Source organism: Medicago sativa, chromosome 8 (assembly GCF_051527215.1).
Source record: "Medicago sativa cultivar Bolivia chromosome 8, Bolivia_mono, whole genome shotgun sequence".
NCBI classification, from domain to species: Eukaryota; Viridiplantae; Streptophyta; class Magnoliopsida; order Fabales; family Fabaceae; genus Medicago; species Medicago sativa.
The window spans coordinates 41,048,817-41,068,471 of NC_140756.1; the positions used below are offsets into that span (position 1 = coordinate 41,048,817).

Consider the following 19,655-nt stretch of genomic DNA (forward strand, 5'->3'; position numbering starts at 1 on the left):
GACTGGACTACTTCCGGATTGTGGAAGGAACCAGTATAATTGCTTTGTGTCGTTCTTCTTCTCTCTCTGTTTTATTCCGCTGCATTTAGATTCTGATTACCACTTCAGAAGCTGTCTCACTTAGCTTCTGACCAGTGTGTTCAGTTTTTAGGAGATACGAAGAATTTTCCAAAACACAATTTAACCCCCCCCCCCCCCCCCCTTCTTGTGTTTTTCTCACCTTCAATTGGTATCTAGAGCCTTGGTTATGTTGATAACACCTAACAGTGTAACAGTCCAAGATCAGAGAAAAACATGACTGACGAATCTGTTTCTGGAAATGGATCTGGCAACAACAACAAAAGTGTTGCATATGATTACAATGTTGACAAGAAATCCAGTGTTGGAAAGATTCCAAAGTTCAACGGAGATGCTGAAGAATTTTCTTGGTGGAAAACCAACTTCTATAGTTATATCATGAGCCTAGATGAAGAACTATGGGATGTACTAGAAGATGGTGTTGGTGACTTAGTTCTTGATGAAGAAGGAGCTGTTGTGGATAGAAATAAACATACTCCTGAGTTTAAGAAACTCTACAAGAAGCATCATATTATCAAAGGAGCCCTTGTCACTGCCATACCCAAAGCAGAGTACATGAAGATGAGTGACAAATCCACTGCTAAAGCTATGTTTGCTTCTCTCTGTTCAAACTACGAAGGCAGCAAGAAGGTCAAAGAAGCTAAAGCTCTCATGCTTGTACATCAGTACGAGTTATTCAAGATGAAGGATGATGAAACTATTGAGGAGATGTACTCAAGGTTTCAAACATTAGTCTATGAGCTACAAATTCTAAAGAAGAGCTATGTTGCTTCTGACCATGTGAGCAAGATACTCAGAAGCTTGCCTGCAAGATGGAGGCCAAAGGTGACTGCCATTGAGGAAGCTAAAGATTTAAACACTTTAAGTGTCGAAGATCTTGTTAGTTCTCTCAAAGTTCATAAGTTAAGTCTTAATGAACATGAGTCTACTAAGAAGAGTAAATCAATAGCTCTTCCATCCAAAGGCAAGTCATCAAGAGCTCTCAAAGTGGTTGAATCTGAAAAGGAAGAACAATCAAGTTCAGATTCTGAACCAGATGCTGCTGAAATGGCCATGCTCTCCAACAGACTTCAGTATCTGGCCAAGAAGAACAGAAAGTTTCTAGCCAGAAGGAGTAGCTCTAGAAGCTCAAGGAAAGAAGATCAGAAGGGATGCTTCAACTGTAAGAAGCCATGACACTTTATTGGTGAATGCTCTGATCTTCAGAAGGAGAAGTCAAAGGACAAGTCAAAGAAGCAGATCAAGCAGAGTTTAATGGAAACCTGGGATGATTTGGGAAGTGAATCTGGATCTGATAAAGAGGAAGCTGATGAAGATGCAAAGGTAGCGGTTGGGTTAGTTGCCACAGCAACTTCAGAAGCTGGATCAGAATCAGATTCTGAAGATGAAAATGAGGTATGTCTAAGAGCAGCACCAAAGCAAAAATCATGGTACCTAGACAGTGGTTGCTCAAGACACATGACAGGAGAAAAGTCCAGCTTCCTCAGCCTAACAATGAAGGAAGGAGGAAATGTGAAATTTGGAGGCACCCAATCTGGCAAGATCATAGGTATAGGAACTATTGGTAATTCCTCTACCTCAATTAATAAGGTATGGTTGGTAGATGGTCTTGAACATAACCTTTTGAGCATTAGTCAATTTTGTGATAATGGTTATGATGTGCTTTTTGAGAAAACCAATTGTATTGTAATCAACAAGGAAGACAAATCCATTGTGTTCAAGGGAAAGAGAGTTGACAATGTCTACAAAATCAATTTTTCTGAACTGGCTGATCAGAAGGTGATTTGCCTTCTATCAGTGAATGATAAGAAATGGATGTGGCACAGAAGGTTGGAACATGCTAACTGGAGATTAATCTCTAAACTTAGTAAGTTACAACTTGTCAAAGGGCTACCAGACATTGACTATCATTCAGATGCACTCTGTGGTGCATGTCAGAGAGGGAAAATTGTGAAATCATCTTTTAAAACCAAAGACATTGTTTCAACCTCCAGACCCTTAGAACTACTCCATATTGATTTATTTGGACCAGTAAGTACTGCATCCTTATATGGAAGTAAATATGGATTAGTCATTGTTGATGATTATAACAGATGGACTTGGGTGAAATTCATAAAGAGTAAAGATGTTGCTTGTGATGTATTCAGTAGTTTCTGCACTCAAATTCAATCTGAAAAAGAATCAAAGATTTTGAAAGTCAGAAGTGATCATGGTGGAGAGTTTGAAAATGAGTCATTTGAAGCTTTTTGTGAAAAACATGGAATTGTTCATGAATTCTCTTCTCCTAGAACTCCACAACAAAATGGGGTTGTAGAGAGAAAGAATAGAACTTTACAAGAAATGGCCAGAACCATGATCCATGAAAACAATTTACCAAAACATTTTTGGGCAGAAGCAGTGAATACAACATGTTATGTCCAGAACAAGATCTATATCAGACCTATTTTGGAGAAAACAGCATATGAACTCTTTAAAGGAAGAAAACCCAATATCTCTTACTTTCATCAATTTGTATGTACATGTTACATTCTAAATAACAAGCTCTACCTAAAGAAATTTGATGCCAAGGCCCAAAGAGGAATCTTCTTAGGGTACTCTGAAAGGTCAAAGGCATACAGAGTGTATAATTCAGAAACACTTTGTGTTGAAGAATCTATGCACGTTAAGTTTGATGACAAAGAGCTTGAAGATAAAACTTTAAAGCAAGGTGAAAGTTTTGCAGAGATACAGGTTCCTGAAGCTACTCCAGAACCTGATCAGATAGCTGAATCTGAAGAAAGTCCAGAAGCTGAAACCACATCAGAAGCGCAAGATGAAGCTGCTTCTGATGAAGCACAAGATGGCTCACATCAAGCAGATCCTCCCAGAAACACATTCAAGCACAAGTCTTCACATCCTGAGGAATTAATCTTTGGAAACAAAGATAGTCCAAGAAGAACAAGATCACACTTCAGACAAGAAGAATCAATGATTGGACTGATCTCAATGATTGAACCTACAACAGTTGATGAAGCACTTTCAGATGATGGATGGATCTTAGCTATGCAAGAAGAGTTGAATCAATTTCAAAGAAATGATGTGTGGGATCTGGTACCCAAACCTCAGCACAAGAACATTATTGGAACAAAATGGGTATTCAAAAACAAGTTGAATGAGCAAGGAGAAGTAACAAGAAACAAAGCAAGACTTGTTGCACAAGGGCATAGTCAACAAGAAGGCATTGATTATACTGAAACATTTGCTCCAGTTGCAAGACTGGAAGCAATCAGGTTACTTCTGTACTATGCAGTTAATCATGGCATAATATTATATCAAATGGATGTCAAGAGTGCATTTCTTATTGGTGTCATTGAAGAAGAAGTGTATGTCAAGCAACCTCCTGGATTTGAGGATATTAAATATCCTAACCATGTTTTTAAATTGAAGAAATCATTATATGGCTTAAAACAAGCTCCTAGAGCTTGGTATGATAGACTAAGTAATTTCTTAATCAAAAATGATTTTAAAAGAGGACAGGTTGATACAACACTCTTCAGAAGGACCCTTGGGAAAGATATTCTTGTTGTGCAGATATATGTTGATGATATAATATTTGGTTCTACTAATTCATCTCTTTGCAAGGAATTTTCTAAGTTAATGCAGGATGAATTTGAAATGAGCATGATGGGAGAGCTGAAGTTCTTCCTGGGCATTTAAATTAATCAATGCAAAGATGGAGTCTATGTTCATCAATCAAAGTATACAAAGGAGCTTCTGAAGAAGTTCAAGCTTGAAGATTGTAAAGTGATGAACACTCCAATGCACCCTACGTGCACCTTAAGCAAAGAAGATGAAGGAGCTAAAGTAGATCAAAAGCTGTACAGAGGTATGATTGGTTCTTTGTTATACCTCACTGCATCTAGGCCAGATAATTTATTCAGTGTATGCTTGTGTGCAAGATTCCAATCAGATCCTAGAGAATCTCAAATGTCTGCTGTCAAGAGAATCTTCAGGTATTTGAAAGGAACAACTAATCTTGGACTCCTTTATAGGAAATCCTTAGATTATAAGCTAATTAGATTCTGTGATGCTGATTATGCTGGTGATAGGATTGAAAGAAAGTCAACCTGTGGCAATTGTCAATTTCTGGGTGACAATCTTATATCCTGGGCTAGCAAAAGACAAACAACTATTGCTATGTCTATAGCAGAAGCAGAATACATTTCAGCTGCAAGTTGTTATACACAACTACTTTGGATGAAACATCAGTTGGAAGACTATCAGATAATTGCTAACAGTATTCCCATTTATTGTGATAACACTGCTGCTATTTGTTTGTCTAAAAATCCAATTTTGCATTCAAGAGCTAAATACATTGAAATCAAACACCATTTTATCAGAGACTATGTTCAAAAAGGAATTTTAGATATACAATTCATTGATACTGAAAATCAATGGGCTGATATATTTACTAAGCCTTTAACTGTTGAAAGGTTTGATTTTATAAAGAAAAATTTGAACATGCACTTTGTGTCTGATTAAATGTTTGATTTCTCCTGAATAGGATTTTAGGTTCTGAAGTTAGTTAAGAAGCAGTAGTTCATCAGAAGCTCTTTATTGAGGTTCTGAGGAAAACTCGCTTCTGATGATGACGTCAGCATCTGAAGTCCAGAAGCTGGATTTTATGCTTCTGAATAGTAGAGTTAGTGGAAACGTTGGGAGTTACTTTTTATGGTAACTTCTGGCCCACTAACTTGGTAGTTACTCTGAGAAATTCTGACACGGCCTATCTGTATTGGTGTTTAACTTAAAAGGGCAATGATGATTTAATAGCTTTGAAAAGAACTTTCACGCGCCCCCAATTTGTCATTAATGTTATGTTTGTTTGTCTCTTTTGAATTGCAATCGTTTTTACTCTTAACACTTTGTCAATTCACACACTACTCACTCACAACAAACACATTTGCTTTCAGACCTCTTGCGAAGTAAACGCAAAAACCCTAGAACCCTAAAATCTTCTTCACTCTTCATCAATGGCATCATCAAGCTCTCATCAGTATCCTTCAGAATCTACTGCACATAAAGTCCCTGAATATGACTACAGAGGAAGAAGCATGAAATTGGAAGAATTGGAACTACAGGTTCAGATAGAAAATCCAGTGGATTTTGAATCACTAGCCTTTCATGAGTGTTGGATCAGAAGTTTCTACGAAGAACAAGGTCTTATGCCATATTTCAAAATGTTGAATGGACCAACATACGAAGCTATGGTTAGGCACTTCTGGGTGAGAGCTAAGGTATATGACAAAGCTGCATCTATAGCTGAAGAAAGTCAAATGGTTTTGCTTTATCCAGAACTGGAAGGGAAAACTAGAGAAGAGATGGGTCTTGAGCCATTTACTTGCGTTGAGATCAGCTCAAGTATTTGTGGTATTCCTGTAAGAATCACAGAATGGCAGATAGAAGCTGTACTTGGTCTAAAAGCTTCTGGAAAATACTCAGGAATTGATCTTTCAAGTGTTGCTGAAGAACGCATTTGGAAAGAAAAAGCAAACATGGCTATATACAATTCCTCGAAGGAAGGAAAATATTCTGAATTGGACATGGACAAGAAGCTGCTTCTGAAGATTCAGAATGAGGATTTGCTTCCATGTGGTGGAAGTGAGAAACCCAATTTGGCACAGAAAGTCTTTCTCCAGCACTTCATCAAGAAGGAAAAAGTGAACGTGCCAAAATACATGTTCAAGTACTTGATAGAGTGTCTGAAACAGAGTCAGTTGCAGAATAGAACCTGGGTACCTTATGGAAGACTCTTGTCAGAAATATTCTATCAAGGAGGAGTTTTGGACAAATTAAGCAGTGTTGAAGCCTTCACAGATAAGCTGCTTGATACTAAGACTGGGAAGTTCATAAATGCTCAGACCCTCAAGAATATGAAGCTGATCAGTGTTGTCACCAAGCTTCAAACTGATTTGAGTGAATCCCATGTCATGTCTGATCTTATGAGAGATTTTCCACCCATCTGCAAGAAGGATCCTCTTGATGTGCAGATATACTACATCAAGGATCACTATGAGGCAACTAACAAAGTCATCAGATTGAATGAAGTTCCTGAAGAAATGTTTGGTGGTGCTCTGCCACGAGCCAGAGGCAGAAAGTTAAAAAGAAAGATGACTGAAGAAGAGTACCTGGAAGTTGAAAAATCTGCAAAGAAGGCAAAGGTCACTTCTGCTAAGCTTAAGATTGGTGGTTCTGCAATGCCAACAATTGAAGAAGTAGCTGAAAACCTGAATTCTAATGTGATCCTGAATATTGGTATTGCTCCTGAACAGCCTGCTATACCAAAAAGGAAGAGGAAGCCAGCCTTGAGGAGGACCAAAGATTTTCCTCATGTTACCAAGAAAGCAGAAGCTGCTACTACTGTGTCTGAAGCTATTGGAAGGGCTGCGGAGATTGCTTCTGAACTTCAAGAGATGGTAATGACTGAAGCTTCACAACTTCTTACATTACCTTGTACTGCTGAAGGTGATCAGAAGAGGACTGCTGAATGTTCAGAACCTTCTACAACAGGTAATGTCTCCACACCATCAGAACTTGTAATACATGAGATATCCAGTAACTCTCCCTCAACCTCTTTAGAAACCTCATTATCATCATCTTCTGATTCTGATGATGATATACCCTTAGGTCTCCGCTACCCAAACCTAGTAAAACGCCAACCAACATCAACCAAGACCAACAAAAAGCCATCTCAATCAAGCACTTATAAGCCAGTTGGTCATATAATCAACCAAAGGCTGGAAGAAATGGCTGCGAAGAGAGACCATGTCATTGATGCTATCCTTCGCCATCACCCTCAACCTCTAAACATCCAACCTCTTAACATGATTGCACCTAATGAGGACAATCTAAACTCACAAAAAGCCTCTGAAATGGCTTCTGAAGCAACTGCTTCTGATAAGGACATTTCAGAAAGCCAACAACAACAACAACCACAACCAGAAAAAGCCTTTTCACCATCTCAACCTGAACCTAAAACTTCGTCACCTCCTCAACAATCTATTCCACCCCTAACCGTTCCTGAATCTTATGTTCCTGAACAATCAATTCCAAAACAAACCGTTCCTGAACACATTGTTCCTGAACAACCAGTTACTGAACCTGAACCTGAAACTATCGCTCCTGAACATCATGTTCCTGAGCTAACCTCTTCTTCTACCACTTCTTTACCAATTGAAGTTATCAAGATCACCCACTATACTGGTGTATGTGATATGGATACAGATTCTAAGGATGATCAAGCTGATCATGCCTCTGACAAGGTAATTGACTCTACTCATGACCAACCATCAACCAGCCAACCCTTAACTACAAATGAACAACCACCAAACCTAACCATTACCTGGACTCTCAAGTACTACAAGATGTGTGGGAAGACATTGCCTCTGAGGTATTAAGACTGATAGCAGGAAGACATGACTTGGGTCATCAAGTAGACTATCAGAAGCAATGGAGGAGGATCAAGGAAAGGGTAATCAATCTGATTTCAGCTCTGCATGATTCCTGTATTGAGGCTCAAAAGCAAGCCAAGCAGAAGCTGGAAGACTGGTTGAATGGAATGGAAGATAGTTCAAAAGATATAGAAATCCTTGGTACTTGGGTGAAGAACCCATTAAGTATCAGAGGCAGAGAACCTGACGAATTCCTGCCTAAGGATTTGAATTTGATAATTCTTTTTGAGATCCTTTTTAAGAATGGTGCACCTAACCTGGCTCTAGTTCAGGAGAACAAGGTGCTGAAGGAAGCAAATGAAAGGCTTGAAACAGAGCTACTAGAGCAGAAGCTAAAGATATCAAAGTTGGAAGCTGAGATGCAAGAAGCCAGAATCAGGGAAGACAACTACAAGACAGAGATGGATCAGAAGTATGCCAATATTCAAGAGCTTCTGAAGAAGCTTTTAGAGAAATAAGCCAAACATTTAGATGCACACTTTTAGCTTATTTATGTCTCTTTTGGCTTTTGATATTCTATGTTTATTTCTGCTTCTGATTCAGTTTCTTTTCGCTTCTGATATTATATGCTTCTGAATTCTTCTCGCTTCTGAATATCATTAACGGTTTATATCATATGTGTTAATATGTGCTCTGATATTATATTGCTTGCTATGCTCTGTTTAGGTCATTTTTGAAGATGGTTAATATGCTTTAAATTATTTGGATTATGCTCTGAACCTGTTTTTCTCATCTCTTCTTCTTGTTTATGTCTTTTTGCTAATGACAAAAGGGGGAGTATATGTGATAGTATTTAAAGGCTCTGAGCCCCATTAATAATATTTGAAAATTTTGAAAAATTTCTATCTTTTTGTTTTACCTTTAAAGGGTGTATCAAAATGGTTGGAGTATCAAATTTCAAATAAAATTAATTGAACCATTCTTCTTATCTATAAGTTATTTCTTTCAATTTTAAAGCTCTGATATTATTATGCGTAAAATGAATTTAATTAACCTGGATAGAACTTAGGGGGAGCTTACAAACCTCACCTTAAAGGCTATCAGACTCAGGGGGAGTTTGAGCTTACAAACCTCAGAACCCCAAAGTCAACTTGTTAATTAGATTAACAACAATTGATCAATTTTAAATACTATTTTTTGTCATCATCAAAAAGGGGGAGATTGTTGGAACAAAATGTGTTTAACAATGAACCTTAAAGAGTTTTGATGATAACAAGGTATTAAAAATTGTAAATTGGACTAGCTAATATTTGTTCAAGTGTACAGGACCATAATTAAAAAGTTACATCATTTGTTGGTTCTGAATGAGCAAATAAAGAGCAAAAAGATTGGACAAATTTGCAGCTTAGACGCTCCTGAAGGAAACTTGCTCCTGAAAAGAATAAGCGCTCCTGAAGTAAAGCCGCTCCTGAAGTTAATAAAGTGCTCCTGAAGAATAGTGCTCCTGAAGACAAGAGGTCCAGAAGCTGTATCATCAGAAGCTGCCTCATCAGAAGTCATTTCATCAAAAGCTGAAGATCAACTGGATTTGCAAAGATTCAAAGATTGAGGAATCAACACTGCAAAAGCTGTCTATTGGATTCGAAAACACTGCAGAAGATTAGTGGAACGTTGCAACGGTCATTTCAAAGAAGTTTGAAGGCATGTGCTTGCAATTGGACTAAAGTGTTGACATTGTACTACTGTACGAACTGTACAACCACCTTCTCCACTACTCTGTTTTGTGTCCACGCTACAAGACAAGAAAACAGCTCCAGAATACGGCTTCGCCTGTAAAGATGTTCCTTTGGATAAGGAATGTATTTCAAATTTGTTCTTCATAGGACAACAACCAAATCAGGCAAAAGATTATTGGTGAAAGATCAAGCTTCAACAAACGACTCTTTGATGTGCTGGCAATTTCACAACGTCTCTTTCACACCTCTATATTAAGGAGTGAAGACCTAGAGAATTGGTAATGCTTAACGAAAGACTCTCAACATTTTTACTAGTGCCAAACCTCTGCTGAAATTGTTCTGCATTCATTTAGAATTTCTGTGTCTCAAAGTTTTATCTTAGAAATTCTTAAGTTATTGAGTCTGTATCTGATTTGTATTGTGAGCACCTCTGATTGTATATCAAGTGTTCAACCTTAAACAATTTTCTGTGTAATTTTGTTTAGTTAGAAGTCTCTTGCAGTTGTGCTTGAGCAGGGAAGTCTCATGATTTTGTTCTTGAGCAAAGGAAGACTTTTGCAAAGTGTGCTTGAGCAAAGGAAGTCTCTTGCAGGTGTGCTTGAGCAATTGTAATCAAATATTACTCTTAGTGAAATCTCCTTGGAAGTGCAAGGGAGACTGGACTACTTCCGAATTGTGGAAGGAACCAGTATCATTGCTTTGTGTCGTTCTTCTTCTCTCTCTCTGTTTTATTCCGCTGCATTTAGATTCTGATTACCACTTCAGAAGCTGTCTCACTTAGCTTCTGACCAGTGTGTTCAATTTTTAGGAGAAACGAAGAATTTTCCAAAACACAATTCAACCCCCCTTCTTGTGTTTTTCTCACCTTCATATACTAGTGCATAGCATTCTATTTCTTTACTAACTATTCTAGTTTTTGACAAGCTATGTCAAGGCTCTACTTTCTTTCCCTTTCTTAGTGCTTACTACCCGAATAATCGGCTTAAACTCTCTTCCACCTTTCTTGATGTACATGCCAAGATTACCATGATTCTTGGGGTTACAAAGTTATAAAATGATGAAAGAAAAGCCTCGGAATGCACCGCCGACCCTGGAATGGACCAACAGGCCAGAAGCATGCTGGCCCTTCGAGAGAATTTCGCTATTAGCGACTTTTTCTGGGTTCCTGTCTGAAGAATTTTGCTATTAGCAAAATATTTCGCTAATAGCGACTTTCTCCGGGTCTGTGGTATAAAATTTGCAATTTTGGCCCAAAACTCGTCCAAATCGATCCTGCAATGCACTATGAACATCCAACAACTTATATATCATTATAAAACACCTTTCATGGCAATATTAAAATGTACAAAGCAAGATCAAGGCTAGGGTACTAATAATCATATTTCTCTAAACTTAACTAAAGTCATGATTTACTTGCAAAATTAAGCACATAAACCCAAGGTAGGTTCTATCTAAGAACTCACATGATATTTGCATCAACTAACAAGCTTCAACATCATCTTGTTCAAGATCAAACCCTAACTTCAAGTTTCCTCATTCATGCTAAACTTCTCCTTCTTGATGTTTCTTGCTCACAAAGCTTCTTTGATCCATGCTTGATCACTAATCCCATGTGTTGAGAAGCTTTGATGGAAAGGTTAAGAGGGAAAGGGGGCGGCCATGAAGAGAGAAGGAGGAGAGATCTCTTTCACCAAAAACCTAGAGAGAGAAGGAAAATGGAAAATGAGATATTTTGGTGCCAAAACCAAATAAATATCTCTTCAACGTGCAATTACCATAATGCCCTTATCTCAAGCGTGTTTAATACGAGTCTAATACTTAATTCGTATTAAGCTGACATTCCATAATAGATATTTTCCATTACACATACTTTGCATGCACTTTAATCCTCTGGCACGATCGACTGATAATATTCCGATACTGATAAGCAGGATATTACACTCTACCCCTTAAAAAAAATTCGTCCTCGAAATTTAGAAATCATTTACCAAACACTGCGACTACGTCTTGACTTCTTTGGTTTTATTCACACAAATTCTAGTTATCTCTCTCTCCAATGAGTTCGAAGCATACTTTCCTCATCAAACATGTGACTCTTCTTCTTTCTTAATTCGCATAGAATCGAATATAGCCTTTTCAGTCTCACTCTCCTTCTTATAATCTCAGAACTTCTTTAGAACATCATGGTTGTCACTTACCTTCGCTACCTGTGGATTGGTCGTCTTGGATCCATAAATTACCCAATTTGTATTAACCATTCATATAAGTAGCCTTTCTTTAACTATAACACTCAGGATTTGCCTTTAAACTGGGGTCTAACTGAAATCCAGGTTTGCCCTGCAGTGCTCACTTGCAATCTATAACATCTTATCATGCATACATCTTTCATGCATACATAATCTTTCTTACCGCACTTGCGATGCCTCTTACTTGTGTTACTTATCTTGATGATTTTACACATCTCTGATCTCTTATCATAGTCTTAAGAAACTTTTCTATCTCTTCACAATCTCGCTACACCCAGATCATGGGTAACTAAAATAACTTGACTTGGAGAGGCGAATTCAATTACACCAATTCACCTGACAACCCACCAACCAATCATGCGGATCACATGCTCTTAAAACTTTCTACTAAGTCCCTTTACACTAGCATTGAACACTCTTAGCACAAATCCGTGCATCCCGTATGTTATTAGTATCACACAAACTGTGTCGTTTCTTCATAAAACTTCATCTTCTATAGTTTCTGCATACTTTCTAGTACCGCTTCTTGTTAGTCAATAACGATACTCATTCTAGCATTCCACTTCTAAAAAAAATTTCTAAACTTTGGTACATAGGTTCTTGGAACGAACAATTACTTGACTAAAACAAAAATTATTTTAAAACCAAATTTGTAATAGTACTGCAGAACCACAAGACGAGTCTCTATATTTTGAAAAAGGTTTTACAACTCGCCTCAAACTTGCCTGTAACAAGTTGGTCCTGAAGTCTGTACATCTTAAGTGAGCTTGCTCGCTTACGACGCACCTCATCAGTTTCAACAATGAAAAATTTTCTTGTTTTTAAAACAATATCGTTCCCAAGTCCCTTAATACCAATCTTAACTTTAAAAGTTATAAATTCATGACTTGACATTATTCTAGCAAGTATCATTATCACTTGACAAGTATGGTATAAGAGGGTATGTACTTCATCGCGTATAACTAAAGAACTATATTCCCTTATCGTAGCACATACTCAACAGCCCATCTACACATTTGACATCACCAATTAAGCAACCCGATTACTTCATTTGTGGTAACTCTAGTCTTCCTCGTCTTACTTGAGTGAAGATACATCCATTATACCTTTACCTTATTCCATGTTCCATGGTTACTGTCAACAACTTTACTGATTAACTTATGTTGCGCTACTCTGATTCCCACCGGTTGGCTTAACCCAATACTTTGATCCGTTGAGACGAGTGGAACCTCACATTTCTGTTCATCTCTTGATTATTATCTTCTTCAACTATTCTCAAGATCTCCTATGTTGCAACCTACTCTACAACCTTGCACTACCCTTTACTTGTAAGGTTAAATCTTAAGGTAAACTTACCTCTTGACATATCTACTATTCCATGAATCGTTCTTACAACTTCCCATGATAACTCATCTTATACTCGGGCTTATCTTCTTTGAACATCTAACATTGCATCTTCGCATTTCTCACATACTAGGTTTTGCTTAATCATTCTGTGCTTGCTCGTTAGTTTTTCTTTTAAAGAAAATTTCATAAATTAGCACACGGGTTATTGACGTTGATGATTTATATATATATATACTGGATTTAGGCCCCAATAGTTACTCTAAAAATCACAGAACGAGTTGATAACACATACGAGCCATCAAGTCTTGGTTCTAGTGAGTTTAGCCCACTCTACGCGAGTCGTAACAGACTGGTACCTACAAAATTTCTTTTTTGAGTTTCCAAAAATGTCAACTTCAATCACTCATGCGCGTATATCTTTCTAAACTCAAGTAAACTTTATGATTTAATATCATAACGAGCCTTAGCAAGTCAATCAAGCAAAACATAGGTTCGAGGGGTACTCATAACTTTGCAAAATACAAGAACCTTGTGATTTCATATAACTCTTCAACACTTTAACTTCTTTCTTCAAGTCTTCACATCCATAACGTCCATTCTAGATACCGAAACCTCTAAACTCTTGGTCTAAGCTCCTTCTTAACTCTTAACACATTAATTTCCAAAATTACCTTAAACCGAATCGATTTCGTTAATGATTGCCCATGCCTTTTTCCTTTGGAAACTTTAGGTTGTAATATGCATTCGTCACTTGATGTCATAAAAGGTGTTCATTGTATAAAAGATTATGAAAACAACCCCCCAATAGCCACTATAAACCCTAGAGACGAACTGACAGTTTTCGAAAAAAACTGAAATTTCGCCCCAGGTTTGCTATCAACGAAATCCTCTGGAGTAATTTCCCTAATAGCGAAAATTTCGCTATTGGCGAGTTTCTTTATCTGAATTTTCTAGAAAACATCTTTTGCATGAAAATCTTACTTCTCAAGTAACCCAATGCACATCAGTCAATCTAAACTTCATAAAAACATTCTATAACATATGCATGGCAAGCATCAACCTATTCGATACAATTCCTTAGTCCGGATAACATAAATCTTTTACTTAAATACTTAACTTCTTCCACTACAAGTAGCTTACCTCGTCAAATTGCCGCTTAAAGCAACCTCCCGAACACTTGAACCTTGTCCACTCTGAACATACAAATCCTTAGCTTCAATTACATAACGTATTTCTGAGAGTCTACTGATTCCGTCAACCTACGTCGACCTCTTTCTATCTTATAGCCTTGCACTTGCGTTCCAGAACACCATTCCTTTATATACCTTATACCTGTTCCAACTACGACTCTTACCAAAGCTTCATATCATACTCAGATATTTCTGAACTCTTTACTTACGGGTATACGAAGTATTACTAACATCTTACCCAACGATGTCGGAACGCTCTTCTTAACTTTGCCTTACATTCCCGGAGGATTTATACTTCCACTTGCTTAGTCCACCGGCCACCTACTGGCACGATCAACTTCTTACTAATACTCATTCTGAGCTCTTACTTCTGAGTTCACACTTCCCAGTGTATCTTCATCACATACTTCGTTCCTCCTAGGTCTTATTCAACTCTCAGGCATCCGTTCTAATCGTCGAATGTTAAATTGAGTTGATCAGGCTGAACTAACATCAACAATTAAAACATTTACCCGGAACCCAATGGTCCCACTACCTTTGTTGTAACTTAATGACCCAAGGCACGGTCTGAATCGACCTGCTCTGATACCAAATGTAACACCCACACTAGACGTATCTATAAAGTCTAGCATGTGCATTAGTTTAGTACTGGATACATTAAAGTAAATTACAACATTAAAACTTCGAATGAATATCTTTACAACAATATGCGTTCGTACAATAAACCAAAACTCAACTTTCCTAAAGTATAATAAATGCATCCTTGAATATCCATCTCTTCCTACAGCGGGTACAAACGAACACTTGTTGAATCATCCATTCGGCTACTAGCTTGCTAATCCAACCTGTTTATCTGAAACAAATAAGGATTGGGATGAGACATAATGTCTCAGTGAGTTCTACCTAATCCTAGGCTATAGGTAACCACAGGGGAAACCTACGGTCACCACGTGTCTAAAATACAACTTGCCGGTTGATTATACGTGTATGGGGTCTTGCTTACTTAGACGGTCATGCATACTAGGGCCGTCATATTCTCATCTTAACTTGTTATAGGCTTCTCTTCTTATACGTGTCATGGCGGTTAAGGGGAATCTAAAACCGCAATGCCAAACCGGTACCTACTGGTGTTCGTGTTATTGAAGAAAACACCGGATCATTTTTTACAACAAACGAGAGATGGAAAGATCGAGAAGAATTGCATGCTTGGGTTCGTCGACAAGTGGCTAGGGCGGGATTTACTATTTCTATAGATAAATCTAGTACAATAGCCCCATACATGACGATGCAATGTGAGAGGAGTGGTGAATACAAGCCACCTAAGACGAGGAAGAAACCGAAGCTTCAAGGCACGGGATCAAGGAAATGCAATTGTCCGTTTAGGTTGAAATGCTTCTTTGAAAAAAAACACAAGAATGGTGGATTGCAATGCTTTGTGGAGTTCACAACCATGAATTGGCGCCAAACTTATCCGGCCACCTTCTTGCGGGTCGACTAAAAGGGGAGGAGAAGCAAAGAGTTATCGACATGACAAAGAGCTTGGCAAAGCCTAGGAATATTCTCACGGATTTGAAGGAAAGAAACAAAGAAAGTGTGACAAGCATCAAGCAAGTGTATAATGCACGAACTAGATGGCGCAAGGGGCAAAGGGAGGACAAGACCGAGTTGCAATACTTGATTACAAAGTTGGAGAAGCATCAGTATGTCTATTACACAAGAGCAAATAGCAAGGAAACCACTCTTGAAGATTTATTCTTTGCTCATCCGGATTCAATTGATATGCTCAACACTTTTCCCACCGTTGTGGTCATGGACTCCACCTACAAAACCATTACATACCGAATGCCATTATTTGAGATTGTTGGTGTCACCTCTACCAAATTGACCTATTCGGTTGCGTTTGCGTTTCTTTAATTTGAAAGAGAGAATAACTTCATATGGACACTTGAGATGTTGGTTGGTCTTTTGACCTCAAAACACAACATGCCTAAGGTGATTGTCACCGATAGGGACCCCGCTTTAATCAAAGTCGTTGCCGAAGTTCTCCCTAAAACAGACCATGTGCTTTGCTATTTTCATATTGAGAAGAATGTAAGATCTAGGTGCATCACGGATTGTAAAGTCAATGCCAATCCTTCGAAAGGAAAAGGAAAAGTTGTTGCCAAAGAAGCAAAGGAAGCGGATGATGACAAGCAATGTGAGCTTGTTAAGAAAATAGTGAATGCTTGGAGAGATGTGGTTAACTCTCTTACGGAGGATTCATTTGCAATTGCATGGTTGACATTCAAAGATGAGGTATGTGGACCGTTTCCATTTTATGTTAAATATGTTGAGGAAACCGTTTTGCTCCTTAAGAAGCATTTTGTGAGGGTATGGACGAATACATACTTGCATCTAGGGTGTAGGAGCACCAACATTGTTGAATCGGCTCATGCACAATTGAAAAGATACTTGAGGAGTAGTGTGGGAGATTCGGTGAGATACATGGGAGTTTTGGGAGGAGCAAAACTGTCATGGTGCACAAATACAAAAAAAAACAAGTTATTCTCCGAGTTAGAGGGGTATGTCTCTAAGGCGGCTTTGGGTTTCATCGATGAAGAATATGAACGTTCTAGGAGATTCAGCTTTGCTAAAGAAGATTGTGGTTGTGTGCAAATAGCAACGTTCGGGTTGCCTTGTGCTTGTATTCTTGCCGAGAAGAGAAAGCAAAAATTGCCTATTCTTTTGGAAGAAATACACTCTCATTGGCGAAGGTTAAGTGTAATTGGAGAAGAGGTTGATGCCAATTTTTCCGTTACGAAGGAATGGGACGCCATTCAAGAACGTATCAAGAGGTCCCCTTACAAGATGAAACTCTTAATCAAATACAAGTTGCGTGAACTAGGATTTCTGGAGGAAACAATGTTGAAGTCACCTCCGAGAAAAGTGGCCACCAAGGGGGCACCTAAAAGGGTGAAGTCTACACCGAAAACGATGTCCACGGGTTGAATCCCCTCTAGTTGGGAGACTATTGATGCTCAAAATCCCGATAGTCAATACACACATGGCAAGAGTAAGTCTCATAAGACTAAAGGTTCTCGTCTTGGCACTTGCTCTCGCTCACAAACTTCAACTTCTACTTCAAAAAAACAACCTTATTTGCAAATATCATACATGTCACAAATTCCAAATCTCATGAAACCATACGTTGAAGACATTGTGAATGTTAGAGGGGATGGTAATTGTGGTTTCCGGGTTGTAGCTAGGCACATGGGATTTCATGAGGATGATCATGTTTTGGTTCGTCATGCACTTATTAATGAGTTGAAAACTCACAAGAGTGACTACTTGCCAATATATGCTACCGAGAGCCGTTACAAACTTATCTTGGATGGTTTACACCCTCCAATAAGTAGAAGTGGTATTGCGCCTCCAGAGAAGTGGTTGACCACTCCGGATATGGGTCACATTATTGCTAGTTGCTACAATAGAGCGGTTGTTCTATTGACTTTGCCCGAATTGGGTGGTTCATGTGAGACATATTTTCCAATCTGGAGTGCTCCACCACTTAATCCACATTCCAACATAATGTGCCTTTGCTTGATTCCGGACCACTTTCTTCATGTGAAGTTAAAAGAAAATTGTCCGCTACCACCTCCTCCTAAGGAGTGGATGACTCACAAGATTGGTGAAGCGGAGCAATGGCTTTTTCAGTTTTGGATAGAAACGCCGCCTTCGATGAGCTCATGTCAAAGGAGCCGAAGCCGCCAAAGAAACCAACAAATGAGCACAATCCTATTACTTTGGACACCCCGAAAAAGCCAAAGCAAGAGAACGAAGTCATGGATGAAGATGGAGATTATGCACTATCACTAGTCTAGTTAGATAGGTTATGACACTTTTGGGTCGGTGGGTGTTCGTCCTATTTTTTGGTGGTATTACACCCCGACATATTTTTTGGTGGCCTATTGTGTAATTTTGATATTTATGGCCAATATGTAACTAATATTATATAAATATATGAAAAGAATTATTTTGGATCCTTTACGTGTCATTAAGTGTGTTTAAATTATTACGGGTCATTACCGGCGTATTTGTAAAATTTGGACCGTTTGGATCGTTTATGTGTGATTATGTGATTGTGAGAAAAACGATGTTTTTAATTAATTTTGATCAATTATGTTGTATTATCCGATAAACTTCTTAAACTGGCGTAATTTGGTTAAGTTATGAATGTGGCGTGATTTCAGGTCTTTCTAGACTTTTCAAAAGTCTGTTCTGTTACTGCATGCATGCATGCAGTTTCTGTTTCTGCCATGAACGTGAGTTAACTCACGCCAGTGCAAATGGCAACGTGAGTTAACTCACGCACTCCATTACACTAACGCATGTTAACATGCGTTATTTTTTTTTTACTTATAACACCAGCGTATGTTAACATGCGCAGTGCTTTTCAACAAATAACACTAACGTGTGTTAACCTACGTATCGCATGTTAACATGCGTTAATATTTGTACTAGCGTAACTTAACAAGCGTAGGGGCAGTTTGGTCTTTTACATTGGGAATGAGCAATACTGTTTGGGTAAAGAGCAGGATTCGGGTTTGGGTAAAGAGCAGGATTCGCACTTTTTGGGTTTTTGGAGGTGGAGGGAAAGAAAAAATGGTGTTTTGGGCTTGCATGCTGAGTTTTGAACTAAATATTGCACTTAGCGTGATTTAACTCACGCTGCGTGACTTAACTCATGCTGCGTGACTTAACTCACGTAGCGCATGTTAAGTTGCGTAGGGGTAATCTGGTCTTTTACTTTGGGAATGAGCGAAATCATTTGGGTTAGCATATGTATTGAAAAGCAGCCGCACCACACAAGGAGATTCAAGTTTTATCACACAACAAGGAGCGGCACATCACTGTTTTGGCAGAGAGCAATATCACATTATTTGGAGAGATATAGAGATGGCATTTTGAGAGAGAAACACAAAGCAAGATAGTTAAGAGTAGATTCAACCCAAGATTTGTTGAGACATCATGGATCTAGGCATGGAATCTTCATCTTTTCTTCATCCTTTGCAAAGCTATGACATATATAGCTACATCTACCCTTGTGGGTTTTGAGGTATTCAAACAAGCTATTATGTAAACTCTTGATCTTTTAATATATCGTTCTAGCTTATTTATTCAATATTGTTGTTATTCTTGTATTTAATGCTTTATTGAGATTCAAAATGATATTGAGAAATACTTTTGGATCTAAGAATTAGAATAACAATCTATCTTAAGTTATCATTCTAGACATAGATGTTAATATTTGATAATCACTTTTAATCTAGAACTTAATGCTTTTGGGTCATTTAATCGGTTGGAAAATCGTCGATTAAACGATCCAATCGACTTTGTGATTGTTTAAATGTTTGGGAAATCGACATTTAAACGATCCCTTAAAAATAACGATATCATTTGGACACGAATGATATTGTCGAGTGATTGTGATAATATCGTTTAAAAAGCTAGAATCCGTTACTTGATCGAGAGGTTGCAGTTGTTACACTTGGTTGGTGTCTCTGACCCCAAGCAAAATGACCCTATCTCTTCTCTATTTATTTTATGTCAAATAGTTTATATAGGTTTACACAAACAAATATTTTAAAT

The 19,655-nt window shown here is 38.1% G+C and overlaps 2 protein-coding genes and 1 pseudogene across 2 annotated transcripts; all 3 read left to right on the forward strand.

The window, feature by feature from the left end:
* Positions 1 to 15,126: 15,126 nt before the first annotated feature.
* Positions 15,127 to 15,646, forward strand: LOC146899139 (iron-regulated transcriptional activator AFT2-like; annotated as a pseudogene).
* A 364-nt stretch (positions 15,647 to 16,010) lies between these two features.
* Positions 16,011 to 17,015, forward strand: LOC146899140 (uncharacterized). The gene has a single exon (XM_085736695.1). It carries the CDS (start codon positions 16,011 to 16,013, stop codon positions 17,013 to 17,015), a length of 1,005 nt encoding a protein of 334 aa, XP_085592821.1.
* A 165-nt stretch (positions 17,016 to 17,180) lies between these two features.
* On the forward strand, positions 17,181 to 17,887 carry LOC146899141 (uncharacterized). The gene is made up of 2 exons (XM_085736696.1): positions 17,181 to 17,538; positions 17,721 to 17,887. Exons 1-2 carry the CDS (start codon positions 17,181 to 17,183, stop codon positions 17,885 to 17,887), a joined length of 525 nt encoding a protein of 174 aa, XP_085592822.1.
* The last annotated feature ends 1,768 nt before the right edge of the window (positions 17,888 to 19,655 follow it).

What these genes read in the sequence shown, in the direction of transcription:
- LOC146899140 (XM_085736695.1), top strand. Translation starts at nt 16,011, where the DNA reads ATGCCTAAGGTGATTGTCACCGATAGGGACCCCGCTTTAATCAAAGTC.
- LOC146899141 (XM_085736696.1), top strand. Translation starts at nt 17,181, where the DNA reads ATGTCACAAATTCCAAATCTCATGAAACCATACGTTGAAGACATTGTG. An exon ending in GCCCGAATTGGGTGGTTCAT is followed by an intron (nt 17,539 to 17,720) that starts GTGAGACATATT and finishes TGGCTTTTTCAG; the next exon opens with TTTTGGATAGAAACGCCGCC.